The sequence below is a fragment of the Acanthochromis polyacanthus genome, chromosome 13 (assembly GCF_021347895.1).
Source record: "Acanthochromis polyacanthus isolate Apoly-LR-REF ecotype Palm Island chromosome 13, KAUST_Apoly_ChrSc, whole genome shotgun sequence".
NCBI lineage: Eukaryota > Metazoa > Chordata > Actinopteri > Pomacentridae > Acanthochromis > Acanthochromis polyacanthus.
Genome location: NC_067125.1, coordinates 40,098,429 through 40,111,334, shown reverse-complemented (window position 1 = coordinate 40,111,334; position 12,906 = coordinate 40,098,429). Strand labels below are relative to the sequence as shown.

At 42.2% G+C, this 12,906-nt stretch overlaps 2 protein-coding genes across 3 annotated transcripts; both read left to right on the top strand.

The window, feature by feature from the left end:
• The first annotated feature begins 15 nt into the window (after nt 1–15).
• On the top strand, nt 16–6,314 carry LOC110959441 (NACHT and WD repeat domain-containing protein 2). 2 transcript variants are annotated; one of them, XM_022206312.2, is made up of 8 exons: nt 16–302; nt 444–532; nt 1,505–1,612; nt 2,269–2,466; nt 3,202–3,322; nt 3,397–3,545; nt 4,579–4,929; nt 5,166–6,314. In XM_022206312.2, the coding sequence occupies exons 1-8, from the start codon at nt 209–211 to the stop codon at nt 5,280–5,282; spliced, it is 1,227 nt and encodes a 408-aa protein (XP_022062004.1). In that variant the 5' UTR covers nt 16–208; the 3' UTR covers nt 5,283–6,314. The 2 variants fall into 2 exon arrangements, with proteins under 2 accessions (XP_022062004.1, XP_051813486.1); XM_051957526.1 differs by having other exon boundaries at nt 3,199–3,322.
• A 1,763-nt stretch (nt 6,315–8,077) lies between these two features.
• On the top strand, nt 8,078–12,883 carry LOC127536657 (NACHT and WD repeat domain-containing protein 2). Its single transcript, XM_051957525.1, has one exon. The coding sequence runs from the start codon at nt 8,362–8,364 to the stop codon at nt 11,251–11,253; it is 2,892 nt and encodes a 963-aa protein (XP_051813485.1). The 5' UTR covers nt 8,078–8,361; the 3' UTR covers nt 11,254–12,883.
• The last annotated feature ends 23 nt before the right edge of the window (nt 12,884–12,906 follow it).

Below are 12,906 nucleotides of genomic sequence, written 5' to 3'. Positions count from 1 at the left end.
TGTGTGTACATTTTGTGTAGATGTTGTAGTCACGAGAAGTGGGCGTGATCACGATAACACACTCTGTAAACACCCGAGGCCAGAGTTTCCTGAGTGGAGCAGGAGGGAGCAGAGGAGAAACAGCAGCCAGTCTGGGTCAGTGAACATGTTCCTAAAAAAGTTGTCTCCAATTCAATTTTTGTGTTTTAGCATTTGCTGTTGATCAGACATGCACTCCGGAGGACAACAACTCGACTGCTTCGCTTCACCTCCCCGCTGCAGCTCGTCCTGTGTGAAAATATATCTGTGCTCCAGTCCAGAGGGTACGTAAGTGACTCATGATGCTGAAGTACCAGCTAAACATTGTGAAATGAGCAAAAAGGTGATCCTCTGCATGCATATGTGCCTTCTTTGGTCATGCTTTTTGAGTTGTCGTGTGGGGATGTCGTGTTTATGTTCTTCAGACAGTGTGGTGGAGCGCAGAGCTCTGAGAGAAACTGTGTTCCCCAGATTCAGAGAGCACTGCAGACACTCACTGGGACTGGAAGTCAGGGTGAGTATGTACCTCACTTCTTGAAATTATGCACTGTGTATAGAAATAACTTTAGTTGGGCTGTGTGTGTGCAGGATGTATTTGGAAACATTTTGGCATCCTTTTTGCCCTTTTTACACTAACTGGATGAGGCCTAATGCTTGTGTGTTGAAACTCTAACTTAACTATTGATGATTAGCATTATTAGCGGCTTCATTATGAAGCAGTAGTTCCTAGGTTGTTTGTGTTTATGGTGGTGTGTCACTGATGGCTATTCTTCTGCATCTTTTTCTCTCAGGAATAACACAAAAGCACAAAAATGCATTTACAATATAGACTGAAAATATTCTGAAGAGCCGTTGCCAGCTAATTCGTTTTCTGCCAGTTGACTAGAAGAATAATTGACTTGAAGTGTTTCTGCACAAAACCTTATTAACCCACAGGCTCCATCTCGAATACACCCATGCGTAACGTTATATTCACTGCCAACAGTGGAATACAAAAGCAATAGTATTTGGTTGCTTCCAGGTGTGCGTGTGTGTTTGCGTTTGTGTGTGTGTGTCTTTATTCTTTCACACTTTCCCCCTGAGGCTGTTCCTGTGGAGGTGCAGTCAATTCTACTCAACTTTGCTTAATTAAAATGGACAACAAAGAGCACGAACAGCTGTAATGTGACTATCTGAACTGTGTGTTAGTCTTTTCTCGTGTGTGTGTGTGTGTGTGTGTGTATTAACTCACCTCAGGACAGTTCAATCAGCACTTTGTGTTGCGTATCTCCATTCATCTACATGTGTGCTCAGACAGTGGAAAGAACATGATACGTTATTAAACCACCGTTGGGCTGATTGTTGCTAGACCTCGCTGTCCTGCCTCCATTCTTGCTCACCTCACTTCTGGATTGTTTTTAGTCTTTTACACTGTGTGTGTGTGTGTGTGTGTGTGTCTGTGTGTCTGTGTGTGTGTGTGTGTCTGTGTGTGTGTGCGTGTGTGCAGGTGATCGATCCATTTGAGTCCAGTGATCCCAGACATTGGCCAGATGAAAACACCAGACAGCAGCTGATACAAGAATGCAGAGAAAGCTCCGCTGGACCTTTTTTACTGGTAAATGAGTCCCCCTGGAATAGTGTAGCGATGAGTCCACTGACACTGCACAGCACTAGCAGCAGCACATCGAATTCTACACGGTTTTTGATAAACCTTCATCCAGGGGTAGGTGAAATCATCTGCAAAGTACCAGGTGCAAAACCACAACCGCTGATCTGTTTAAGGGCGTCTTCTTTGCCACCATTCTATTAACTTCTGTGTTTTGAAAAAAACAGCTCACCATCTGTCATCAAATGAAGCATCTTTCTCAATAATTAAAACATCATCTTACCATGCTGTAAGTCCAGATTCCACACTGAGGGTACAGGATGTGAACAGAAGAACAGAAACGCTAGCTAGTGTGTTTTAACCCACAAAGTGTTCTGACACAGCCTCAATATGAATGTATGATTATTAGAACACAGAATTACCTAAAGGCCTGTTTGAGGTACGTCACCTTTGTGCATAACCTCTGAACCTGAGCAGCAGAGTGTTTTAATCATGCAAATTCAACTCACATTTACCCCAGTTTTTTCTAACTGCTGTTCATAATGAAAATAAGTTGCTTTGTGAGCTTCGTAAATCCACAAACAGAAGTACAAATGAGTACTAATCTGTACTAACAATGCATCTCCTGCTGCTGTACCCTCTGTGTCCACACGGTGGTGCTGCAGGCTCTGGTAGGACACCAGTATGGGGCAGCCAGCCTGCCCACCCAGGTGGAGGTGTCAGAGTACCAGCTGCTGCTGCAGGAGAGCCAGCAGGCAGGAATCAGCACCCAGGAGCTGGAGAGGGTTTACCAGAGAGACGAGAACACCGTCCCTGCCTCCTACTGTCTCAGACCTTCACACAGACACGCCTGTTGTCCTACGGTGACTAAATCGTTTAGTTGTTTATCGTCGGATGTTCCCTGCTAAGTTTAAATTTATTCATTGTAATTAAGAGTCTCTTCTAATATAAAGTTGTGCACCTCTGTCAACAACACAACCATGACTGGAAGTAGGCAGAACGCAAACATGTGTGCAGTGTAACACAGTCCCAGTGCCATAAATCATAAAATAGGAAAAATTTAACGAAAATCAAATTTCTAGGTTTATTTTACAAAAATCGGAAAAAAACTGGAATCATCATGTACAGCATTTCCCCAAGTACCCACAGGTTTTACAAAAAATGGTGACTTTAATACTATAGGTATTTTGCTGCTAACATTTTAAAATTTGTTTCTGGACCCTACTTTCTCAAATACTTACTATTTGCTCTGTATACACACGGCCTGCAGTTTAGCCTAGCTCAGGTGAAACTGTTGGTCACATTTTCTGGCGAATAGACAGTGTATTTGGTGATTTTTACATTTTTTTAAAAAAAACAGCATGCCTTTCAAAAACCTGCCAGTAGGTTTTGGAGATCAGAGGGTTAAATCTGAGTGTTAATTTACTCCACAAAGACATTTGTGTATTTCCTGATAAAATCTTGCAGAGCGTCATCATGCAATCACAGTCTATATAGCAAATTACCTTAGTGTACAGGATAGGATAAATAATGTCCTGAAACTATTCGATTATGGTGCTTTTTTTGTAAAAAGCATTGACCTTTTTTCTGTTCAGCAGGCAGAGGTTAAGGAGGAGGTTAAAGATGCAGAGCTGAGGAAGGTGTTTCAGACAGCTGTGAGTCTTTGTGTCCACAATGACCTTATGACCCCAGAGAGAGCCAAAAGCTACTACAGATCAGGTAATATATGTGCTGTGTCTCAGTGTATGCAGATTTTTTCATTGTTGAAGTGTAATTTAACCGTTTGTCTTCAGCCCTCGATGCAGATCTGCGATTTGCTCTGGAGAACCGTCCTGATGAAGACATCGTGAGACGCTGCTTGGTCTATGTGCACAAGGTCGTCAATGCAAGAGGAGGGAGAGAAAAAAGGGAGATGAGTTTACAGCTGCAGCCAAAATCAGAGGTAAAAGTCATGCATCACTTTATTATGAGGAGCTGTTTGATGATACACCTCACTTACACTCATTACACGTTTTTGATTGCACATAAAGTAGAGAGACATTAATTAAAAATGCATTTTTCATGCCCTGAGAGGGGTGAATTTTAATCCGCTTTAATTACAGATGATCTTTTCTTGTTGGTTTTGAAAGGTAAGAAAAATGTTTGCTACAGTCAAACATGTTGGCACTTTGTTGTCTTTTTACAGAACCATAAACTTTAGAAATTTCTTTGATGTTCTTCACAAGATATTTTAAAATGACCTGTTAAGTTAAAACATTAGTCAATTTTGGCTCTTAAAGCTATAATATTAAACAAACAGCATTGCAGAATATTAACTAATTTCTTCTTAATCATTATTTTAGTAATCGTGTCACCTGAAGGAAAGAGTAGTGTTATTCCAGGAAAGAAAGTATTGTTGGACACAAATTACAGCTTTTATTCTAAGTTTAATGCACATTTACGCATTTTATTTGATTTTTGTACCTTTTTGCGTCAGTAATTTTAAATGAACATTATAAGTATGTCTTCATAATGCTCAGACTGCATGTTAATAAGGTGTATGATGCACTGTTATAGTCTTATCTGTAACTATAAATCTACAACAGAGCACCCATACTCTCCCAGATAGTGTATGATTCTTTAAACTGTGACTTATGGCAAACATGAATTCCAGAAACAGTTACATGTATTAAAACTGCATAGGTGGAATTTGGTAAAAAAGCATAAAACTTGAAACAGAAACAGAATCATCTGTCTTAACACCCATGATATCAAGAATAAAGACTGAAGTAAACATAAGAAGCATCAGGTATGAGTCATGATGCTATTGATATGGATACGTACAACACACTCACTTCCCCCTTTATTAGGTTAATGATGAAACCTGATGGCCAAATCTACCTGGAGCTTCTCTCACCTCAGTTACATCAAACTCCAGTTGTATCAAAAGTGCCACAGAAAATGAGAAAAGCGCTCTTTTTATCCTGTGATTTCAGTCTGATTCCTCTGACCAGGTGGCTCTGAGGCCACCTCCCACCAGCGACGAATTACTATCAGAGCTGTGTGACGTCTTCCTCCCTGGTCTCATCACCTCTTCCAAACTTCTAGTCTACGCCACAACCACAGAGTGTGACCATCGCCATGGTTACACAACAACCAGGAGGCGGGGCTATGCGGAGGGTCTCTGCCAGCAGGTTCACTCTGACCTTGCGGGGCTGATTGACGACTTGAAAATCTCGGAAGACTCTAACCTTGGCAACGCTTTATCCCGAGAGGAGGCCGAGCAGAAACAGCTGTGTGACATCTTTGCCCGATTTTATGATGTCACTCAGCCAGAGGAAGAAAAGGTCAGGATGTAGGTTTTCACTAAGATAAGAAAACAGTAATAAAATGTCACATTTGTACCTGCCTATGGCGTGGGCAGCACTTACACTTCTGTAGTTGTGTTTTCTACCATTTTAAAATCATGTCATATATGTTTTCTGATTTATTATTAATGTGTTTTGAAGGTCTGATGAAACTTGATGCCAAAACTTTCAGCTGCAATCGAGCACTCCTGGAGTTTACTTTTTGTTGGTTGCAGGTCAGAGCCTATGTGGAGCAGAGGGATCCACAGTGCCCACTAGTGGTGATGGGAGGACCATGCACAGGGAAGACAGTGCTGCTGGCACGCTGCACACAGAAGGTCGATGCACTGTAGTGAAATCTGAAACTCATCTGTTCAACTGAGTGTCTTTTTCTTATTGCTTTTGAGAAAATATTTCAATAAATGTTGTGTTTGCATTGGATTTTAACGTTACCTCTAGGTCTCAACAACTTTAATTTGTCTGCATCCAGACAGAAAAATGATAAAGCAATTAAATACATGCTGCAAACAGTGACCATAGAAATATGTATTTACAATTAAGTATACAAGTTCCTCCTCCATTTTGTTTATTATTGATTTTTAAATAAAGTAAAGGCAACGATTCGTTTAAAAGGAGCAAAAGCTAATGTGTTCTTCCTTCTTGTTTAAGTAAATGGATCTCATTCATGGAATGAAGCAGTTAAACTAATTGATAGGAATCAGAGACTGGCAATGGGTATTCTTCATTATTTTCTGGAATTTTATGGACCAAACAATAAATCAATCAAATATTCATCAGTTTAATAGATAATTATAAAATTGGTGTTTGCAGCTCTTCTTCAGTTGACTTGACCCTCCTGTACACTCTCCTTGTCCCAAGGGTGAAAAATGACCCTAAGACGGTCTCTGTACCCTGGGGATGTACAGCTTTGATGAAACTATACACAAAAACACTGATTCACGTTTTCTAATAGTAAGGTCGCTTTAGGAAAAGTCATCGAATTTCAAATTGAAAAAGGTCATTTAGGGTTGTTTTTTTTGTTGCTTTTATTCAACATAGTCACTGGGTCATTTTGGACCCTTAGACAGCAGAAGGTTTAAATAGATTTAATGTTAAATCACAAGACAAGAAGAGTTTTATCTATAGGGTTTTTTCTGGCTCACAATGGGCCTTTTGAGAGTGACTATGCACAGTAGTAAACATGATCGGCCCATGTAGTCTATCTGTAACTAGTAGCTCTATCAACAAAAAGGAATGACATCTTAAATTCCAAAAAAGAAGAGTAATATAGTTCAAGACAAGACTAATCAACCGCCAAACTTAAAAAACTGTTGCAAAGAAGTCAAATCAAGTCCTTAACGGCTCTGTCTCTCTCTGCAGATGAAGTCGTGGCTATCAGACAGCAATCCTGTGGTGATCGGTTATTTTTGCAACCTGTCAATCAATACTTCACCAAAGCATCTGCTGTCCAGTCTGTGTTACCAGATAGTTTGCAGATATCACAATAACGACTCCTCTAAGCAAGATACAAGCTTTACCCTGAGAACTGATCCTAGCTGTATCACAAACCCCAGAGAGGACATTTCCAACTGTAGTCCAACATCTGTTCTGGATTCTCACCATAAACCCACCAAAGAGCAAAACCTAAACTTTAGAGCAATGTCCTGTTCAAATCCTGGAGGACTCAGCATCATAAAGCCTGACGTTTGTCTGTCTGAACTTAAAGAACGTCTCTCATCCCTCTTTACCCTCCTGCCTTCTGCAAAACAACCTCTCATTCTCCTCCTTGATGGCTTGGATCAACTTGAAAACAGCTTCAGCCATCAGATCATCGAGAGCTTCCCCTCCCCCCTCCCCCCAGGCGTCAAACTCATCTTCACGGTTTCCTCCAATAGAAAACATCTCATGCAAGCCATAAAACTGCACTACCCACAAGGCAGTGCACCTCAGTGTGTGGGAGGCAGCGGGGAGGAATCAGGATGTGTGTGTGTACAGCTGGGATCAGTGGACAGGAAACAGTGTGTGAAGATGTTAGCATCGCTGCTGAGAGGTTCAGGGCGGAGGGTGACTTCAGGACAACAAGCTCTGGTGAATCAGGCACTGACGTCCTGCTGTCTTCCTCTCTACACTCGACTTCTGCACGCACACGCCTCACTATGGCACTCTGGTATAACCGACACTGATGATATTCTGTGTTTTTTATAATCACTAGTAACAAATCTCATAGAAAGACTAAAAGCAACAGTGTGGTAGTGCTTTCCTTAGTTAGTTTCCAAAAAATAGAGAGACACAATGGATTTACAGTTTTGCAGTAAGCAGGAACAACTACTCTTTGAGCATTGATGGAGTATTTTTTCAAAGAGTTCAAAGAATTACCAATATATCTCAGGCCATAAGACATTTTGAGATGATATAAAGAGTAGAAATAAACCATTGAACATTCAATCAGTATAAAGGGTTGTCATAGGTTTTAAAACGTGTTCATCATAATCAAGTAACATGTCTCTCCCTGCAGTGTTGTGGCTAACATATGTGTTTGTAATAGATTGTGAAGCTCTATGGCAAAGAACAATAAGCGTTTCCATTCATTGTGGGTTTTGGTCATAGCTTGGGATTTGTTAATGATGCCAAAAAACACATAATAGGCAACTTTCTAAAGCAGGAAATCTGGTCAGGCACGAGGTGGTGCGAACATTTACAGGAAAGCGTTTATAATCAGGACCTTCCAGCCTTTCCATTTCCATTGTGATGTAATATCCAACAGCTTTGATCATGGCCTTAACTCTGAGTGCACCAAAACAGCAGCAAATAGTTTTGACTTCAAGTTCTACAAGCATGTAGGAAACAATATAATGGAGAGTTTGTGATGTTGGACTAAATGGTGAATATTACATTCTTGATGGGAATGTTAGAGAGAAGAAAATTGATACTTGGATTGGAAAAAGTGGCCCCTGTTGACCTCTCCAAACTTAACCAATAAGTGTTGCCTTCTCCAAGTCTCACCAATCGGTGTCGAGCACTGCTCAGCAGTTTTTTGGGCTCTACAGGGCCAGTTCCTTTGATCGGAACATGCTCAATTGCTTGCCCCAAAGTTCCTGCATTAGAAAAGCTCCTATTATCACCCATTAAACTCTAAAATGATTCCACTACTTTTCACTCATTCTCTCACCATCTCTTCTCTCCTCAGATTCAGATGTGGCTGAGTCGTCTCTCCCTGATGGCATTCATTCATCCATTTCAGCTCTCCTGGATCACCTGGAGCAGACACATGGCTCTACTCTTGTGGCTCGTGCCGTTTCTTACCTCACCCTCTCCAGAACCGGCCTCTCAGAAGCCGAACTCACGGATCTTCTGTCCTGTAATGAGGAAGTTCTGGCTGAGCACGTTTGTCACAGTGAAGGCATCCCACAAGTTGACGTGGAGAGGCTTCTTATGAAGCTAAAGAGCTTTCTTGTCAAAAGGACAGTAGCAGATTCACAGGTTTTGCTCTGGGTGAGCCGGCATTTCAAACTGGTTGTGGCTAAAAGGTATTTAGGCTCTCTTGAGGTGAGGAGGAAGATTCATTCAGAGATAGCAGACTACTTTAGTGGCCGGTGGGCGTGTGAAAGTGGTAAACCTCATATTGTAAACCAGAAATCTAGACTAAACAAGGCCTTGAACATAAACATAGACCGACAACAAACCAGTCAGCCTTTTGTCTTCTTTTCTTCCAAAGATGTTGGTCGGGTGAAGATGAGGAAAGTCCTAGAACTGCCATATCATTTGGAACAAAGTGGCAGGTGGGAGGAGTTGGAGTGTGAGTTGTTAATGGCATTAGGGTTTCATCTGGCGATGGTTCAAGCTGGTCTTTTGGGAGACCTGGTTGCCATGTTGGAGTCTTATGAGGACTCATCTCAGTTTCTAAGAGAGAGACTCCTCCTAGCAAGCATATTAAAGTCTTCTGCTTGCTTCCTGCAGATCTCACCTCTGCAGCTGCTCACAGTAATGGAGACAAACCTCCTCCCTTATCTGGAGCTCTTTCCTGCTCTCGAGTGTTACGTCAAAGAGATCAGAAATGATAGGAGGTGCAGAGGAAGAGGATTAGGAACAGTGCTCTGTCCTAGTCCCTCCTCTATTCTCCCTATTCAGTGTTTGAAGTGTTGCGACAGATCCAGCGGCGGTTGTGTTATAGAAACTGCTGCTGCAGAGTTTGGGATTGTAGCTCAGATAATGGATGATGGTTCTGCTTGGATTTGGAGTGGCTCTGGATGTGACATAGTGAAACTGTCACCGAGCTTTGAACAGGAAGAAGTGAAGTTTGCAGGAGTGAATAGCAGCGGTCCATTCCTCCTGCTTTCAACACAATGCAACCAGTTGTTTGTGTGGGACGTGACCGGCCCAGAAATGTTAGTAGAGGTCAAAGCCCGTTTGAAAAAAGAGCTTGAGTGTAGCCAAACACCGAACAAAATAGGGGGATTTGCTGCCTATCAGAAAAAGCTATTTTTGTGGTGGAAAGATGAGAGTTGTGTGAGTGTGTTTGACATCTCCAGCGGGACCTTGACTCACTTCCAGTGCCAGGGTTCTGTGACCTGTTTGGCTCTTTCCTCTGATGGGTTTTTCATGTACTGTGGGCAGGATGATGGCACAGTGTCCATATTTGACATCAAAGCCAGCAATCTGATTGGCACCTGTTCAAACTCAAACCACAGTACAGTTACATCGATAATCCTCTGTGAAGACAAGAGGGAAATGGCATGTGTTGACCGAAATGGGAATGTATCCCTCTGGGATGTAGCAGACGAAGTCCAACTCCCCAGACTTGTCAAAGAACACTTTGATCAGAGTGAATCTAATAACATCCTCAGCACAGATTATTCAGAAGAAATCAGCACTCTACTGGTGTGTCAAGGCCTAAAAGTTTCTCTATGGGATACGTGTAACTGGGAGCTGTGGGACCAATTCTTGGCTCCAAAAGGGAAAGCCTTCACTCAAGCTGTGCTCTCCCAGGACGGCCACCTTTTTCTGGCTTTGTTAGACACCTGCAGTCTTGTCTTGGTGTGGACCGTCAATACTGGGGAGTGTGTTCTGTCCTTAGAAACAACCAAGCAACCCCATACGCTCCTCAGAATGGCCTCAGATGTCATTTGCGTCAATCGTGACGGCTGCCTGACAGTGTGGGACTCTGAGATGATTGATGTTGCAGGAACAGCTCTGAAAATGGGGTGTGGAGTGAAAGAAGTGGTGGCTGAAGAAACAGGGGAGTGGTTCTACACTACAGATGGTTCAGAGAAGGTGTGGAGATGGAGTTTAAACACAGGACTTCCACATGATAACTTCCTCCATGATGGCCCTGTGGAAAAACTGCAGCTTTCTCTGAATAGCATCCACCTTGTGTCACTCTCAGCAGGAGAAATTTATGTTTGGAACACAGAAACAGGTGAGAATATTGTTCGTATCAGCGGCAGCAGAGCTACGAATATCTTGATCACCCCTAATAGTAAATTTGGAGTGAGCATTTCTGAGCGAGGCCTCTCCCGAGTTTGGAAGATGGCACTTGGCAGCTTTGTTTGCAGCATACACTTGTACTTATCTGATGCCCAGGTGTCTCCTGAGAGCACATATCTCATTGGCCGTCGCTATGGAGACCTGCTGGCTGCCAGTCTGTGGTCGGGCTCCATCAGCAAACGTTTCTCCTGTGTGGAAAGCTCGGAGCATGTTGTCGCCTTCCAAACACTTACAGAGCACCCAGACTTTGTGGTGGTGATGGCCGCCTCAGGTGCAGTTTACACCTGGAAGGTAGCAGAGGAGACGATTTGCAGGCACTTTCAGCTGCCGTATACGTTTCACTGCCACCCACAAGACTTCCAGATGTCCTCTGATGGGACCTATGCACTCCTATCCACTGATAATGGCACCATCAGCCTCTTAGATCTATCCCGGGTCAGATTGTGCTCATTCAAAGCCGAGGGTCCAATCATTAAAGCCTGCTTGCACCAAACTGGATGCTTTGTCGCTTACATATCTCACCCGTCCAGCCTGGAGAACAGCTGTACCTGTTTCCTGCATGCAAGGCCCATCCTCACTGTGACACGACTTTCAGACGGGGAAAGAATAGGAAGTGTACGTCTGCCTAAGAATCCACTGACTCTGATGGCGTGTGAGCGGCAGTGTGTGTTTGTGGGTTTTGAGGACGGGTCTGTAGGTGTGTACTCTGTTTCTGATGACATGATCGATGAGGAGGTCAGCAGCAGGGAAGGTTTAAATGGTCAGAGGAAGCAGTGTCCCTTTGACAGAACACCATTCAGCTGGTTTCCTCGAGCCACCCCCAATATTACCTGGCCTTAAAGGTTCCGTTTTGTGTCCTTTTTTTACCAATTAAAGACAGCCTCGTGTGACCACATAATGTGTCTTTTTCAGCTCAAAATAATGAAAAGATGGCTCATGTCACCATGACTGTATAACCACTGGTTCTAGTCCCGTTCTAAACAGTCTGTTTAGTGTCTGTTGCTTTAGATACAACTGAGCTGATGCTGTCCATGCCCCCTTCAGGAAGAAGACTCTGCATCTCTGTTTGACAGCATGGAGAATAGAGTTGACTTCATTGCATCCAGTGAACATGAATGCATGTGTGACGCCAGGACTTTCAGTCACTTTTACCTTTGTCTCTGAGTCATGGTTTCACATGGGAATATCACTAAATTCACAGCACAGCTATTGTTTTTAGGTCTTGTGCATGGTGAGTTTGTCAGACAACATTATGGTTATAAAATTAGTACTTTAGAGGTGCAGAGCAAAAGCTTGTCACTCTCAAAGTGAATCTGAAGGAACTGCTGGACAAGGTTTTGTGTTAATGGGCTGCATTTCAGGAACTAGTTCATACGTGTTCCATTGCTTGACGCCAGAAACAAAAGACATGTATATGAAAAGAACTTTACTGGGAACTGGGCTGTTCAATTTGCTGACACTAAAGATTGTCCTGTGGTTGTGGTGACACTATCATCAAAGGTAAATTATTCATTTGATCTTCACTTCCTCAGATGCTGGGAGTGTATGATGTCTAAAGTAAACATACCTGTTGGACTGAGAGGCAGCTGCACATTATGAATGACTCATCTCATAGCAATTAGCAGGATTATGCTTTTTTTATATATCTCAAACACTATTGGCTCCTCAATTCTTACTTAGAAACCGGATAAAACTATTACTGGCTAGCGAAGCTGGGAAACCCTAGTTGTAGGGGGGCTAAAAGAAATATTCATCTTCATATTCTTACAGCTTTTATTCCAAGTTTTGAGAACATACAAGCATAATAAAAATGAATATTCACCATATGGAACCTGTAAGATTATTAAATGCTGTTGGACATGAACTGTGCTTTCACACACACACACACACACACACACACACACACACACACACACACACACACACACACACACACACACACACGTATATATATAGACTTAGATATATGTATATGCATGGACTGTGTATTTGCTGTATATACTGACTTGTAAATACAAAACATTGCATATTTTACCATGTTTTATACTTATGGTGAACACAGAATGGACTGTTTTATAACCAGACAACACCTCTGTGTGTAACTGCACCATCATGTGTTTCAGTTTCAGCAGGTCTTAAGTATCACCTCAGGACAAACACACTTCACAAAGCATCTGTCTGAGTTTCATTTCTGTGGAAACAAAACAAGTGTCTGATTGACTTCTACCATATTTATACCCTGAATGTTGCTCACACAGAGGATTTTGGCACATTTTTGTGAAGCTAAATGATTTGCTATGATTGTCTTATTTTGACGTGTTTTCTGCATTTATTAAAACAAATTTTACTTTGACATGCCTTCATTATGTTTTGTGTTGATGTGAGTTGCTGTCCTCTTGTCAGAAATATCCAGAACAACATGCTATCCTGCCTGTTAGTTGCTTTAATAACTTAAATTTGTTGCATCGTTTTTTTGATGTGGGTCCCAACTTT

What these genes read in the sequence shown, in the direction of transcription:
- LOC127536657 (XM_051957525.1), top strand. Translation starts at nt 8,362, where the DNA reads ATGAAGCTAAAGAGCTTTCTTGTCAAAAGGACAGTAGCAGATTCACAG.
- LOC110959441 (XM_051957526.1), top strand. Translation starts at nt 209, where the DNA reads ATGCACTCCGGAGGACAACAACTCGACTGCTTCGCTTCACCTCCCCGC. An exon ending in TCTGTGCTCCAGTCCAGAGG is followed by an intron (nt 303 to 443) that starts GTACGTAAGTGA and finishes TATGTTCTTCAG; the next exon opens with ACAGTGTGGTGGAGCGCAGA. An exon ending in CCGCTGGACCTTTTTTACTG is followed by an intron (nt 1,613 to 2,268) that starts GTAAATGAGTCC and finishes GTGGTGCTGCAG; the next exon opens with GCTCTGGTAGGACACCAGTA.